The sequence below is a fragment of the Dipodomys ordii genome, unplaced genomic scaffold (genome assembly GCF_000151885.1).
Source record: "Dipodomys ordii isolate 6190 unplaced genomic scaffold, Dord_2.0 Scaffold1, whole genome shotgun sequence".
Classification (NCBI taxonomy): domain Eukaryota; kingdom Metazoa; phylum Chordata; class Mammalia; order Rodentia; family Heteromyidae; genus Dipodomys; species Dipodomys ordii.
Genome location: NW_012267217.1, coordinates 28,043,704 through 28,046,050, shown reverse-complemented (window position 1 = coordinate 28,046,050; position 2,347 = coordinate 28,043,704). Strand labels below are relative to the sequence as shown.

Sequence of the window (2,347 nt, the reverse complement as noted above, 5' to 3'; positions counted from 1 at the left end):
AGATAATGAGTACATTTCTTATCAAGCATTGTAGCCTCCTCCTTTGTTTCCCCTTACCATCCCTTCCCATCCTCCCCCCACTAAGTCCTCCCTCACCCCAAATATTCTTTATTATTCAGTTCTTACTTATGATATTGTTGAGTTTTTTGCATTAGTTTCTCTGGCAAACCATCTTCATCATCAAATTGTTCCATGGGTTCCACAATGACTGGACGAGGGGTACTGGAAAAGAAAAAAGGCATTAATAACAATATAGCGTCTAACATGAATAATCTCTTCCAAACATCTTTTGTTTTTGTTTGGTTTTGGGTTTGTTTTTTTTTTTGCCAGTCCTGGCCTTAAACTCAGGGCCTGAGCACTGTCTCTGAGCTTCTTTTTGCTCAATGCTACAACTCTATCACTAGAGCCACAGCACCACTTCCAGCTTTTTCTGTTTATGTGGGGCTGAGGAATTGAACAGAAGGTTTTGTGCATGCTAAGTAAGCACTCTACCACTAAGTCACATTCCCAATCCCTCTTCCAAACATCTTCTGTTAGAGATATATACTTGGAAAAATGTCTGGGTTAACAAAAATGTCTCAGCAAGTATTCTATATTCATAAAATGAGTCAGATATAGGTGAATAAACACTGAAGTACGTAAGTCACTAATTATGAGCCAGCACAACCAATAGAATTAAGTTCAATAAAATGTTTTAAATGGGGCCAGGCACCAGTGACTTATGCCTATTATCCTAGCTACTCAGGAGGCTGAGATGTAAGGACTGAGGTTCAAAGCCAGCCTGGGCAGGAAAATCCATGAGACTCTGATCTCCAATTAACCACCAGAAAACCGCAAGTGGTGCTGTGGTAGAGCACTTGCTGTGAGCAGAAGAGCTAAAGAACTCAGGGACAGTGCCTAGGCACAGAGTTCATGCCCCATGACCAACAACAAAGTTTTAAATGTATATCTACCACATTCTATATATGTAATCCCTATCATCACATCACATCTCACAATTCAATTCAAACCATTCATCTCTGCTTGTCACTCTCACTGCCTAATATTATTGTTCAGAATAGTATTTGTTAAAGCCAAAGCCAGAAGTGGAGGTATGGCTCAAGCCTTGAACAAAAAGCTAAGGGACAATGTGCACACACAAACACACAAAGCTAAAGCCCAAAATGTAACCTAAAGCAGCCAGCAAAAGGGAAAACCCGGTGGGCAGAAAACAGAACATTCAAGAAGCAAGTTAAGGAGAGTAGAGAGAGAGAATGAATATCAAGGCAGGAATTTTCTGAGCAGCAAACTGAGAATATACAAATGGGATTGCAACTGGCTAAAAAGTTTGTTTACAGCAAAGGACATAGTTACAAGGCTAGAAAGAACCTACAGAATGGGAGATCATTAGCAGCTAGACATCTGACAAGGGCCTAATATACCAAATATCAAAGAGCTAAATTAAGTAAACTCCCCCAAAAAATCAATCCAATAAATGGGCAAAGGAGTTAAATAGACACTTCTCAGAAGAAAGGTCAATAAACACAGGAGGAAATGGTCAATAATTATGGCCATAGAGCAAATGCAAGTCAAAACACTGAGTTTCTATCCCATCCCAGTAAGATTAGCCATCATCAAATATATGAACAAGTTGGGTGCTGCTGGCTCATCCCTAGCTACTCAGGAGGCTGACATCTGAAGATTATGATTCAAAGCCATCCCAGGCAGAAGTCTGAGAGACTAATTTTTTTTTTTTGGGTCCGGTTGTGGGGCCTGAACTCTGGGCCTGGGCGCTGTCTCTCAGCTCTTCAGCTCAAGGCTAGCACTCTACCGCTTGAGGCACAGCACCACTTCCGGCTTTTTTCTTTTTACTTATGTGGTGCTGAGGAATCGAACCCAGGGCCTCAGGCATGCAAGTCAAGCACTCTACCACTGAGCCACCTTCCCAGCCCGAGACTCTAAACCCCAACTAACCACCGAGAATTCAGGAGTAGAGCTGTGACTCAAGTGGCCGAGAGCTAGTTTTGAGCAAAAAAGCTCAGGTACAGTGCCCTGGCCCAAAATTCAAGCATAGGACCAGCCTTAAAAAAAAAAAAAAAAAAAACTCAACTATCTTAACACAGGCTACAGGGAAACTATAGTTATTTCCATAAAGTAGAATGAGCCATAAACATAACCAAGTACTGTATACACAATATGGTTGAAATCTCATTACTGTTATGGCAAACAGAAACCATATGACACAACAATGTACAGTGTATCATTTCATTTAATACTACTCTAGATAAAATTTTAATAACAGGGGAAGAATGTGGAATAACAGAACAACTTTGGAAAGTGGCACTGTGGCTCAAGTGGTAGAGCGCTC

General features: G+C 41.0%; 1 protein-coding gene across 1 annotated transcript in view; it reads right to left on the bottom strand.

Annotated features, from left to right (window-relative positions):
• Pspc1 (paraspeckle component 1) overlaps positions 1-2,347 on the bottom strand; it is an 87,798-nt gene that overhangs the window by 60,774 nt on the left and 24,677 nt on the right. Inside the window, exon 3 of the mRNA XM_013009459.1 lies at positions 127-222. Coding sequence (XP_012864913.1) covers positions 127-222 — 96 coding nt within the window. The remainder of the gene's footprint in view (positions 1-126; positions 223-2,347) is intronic.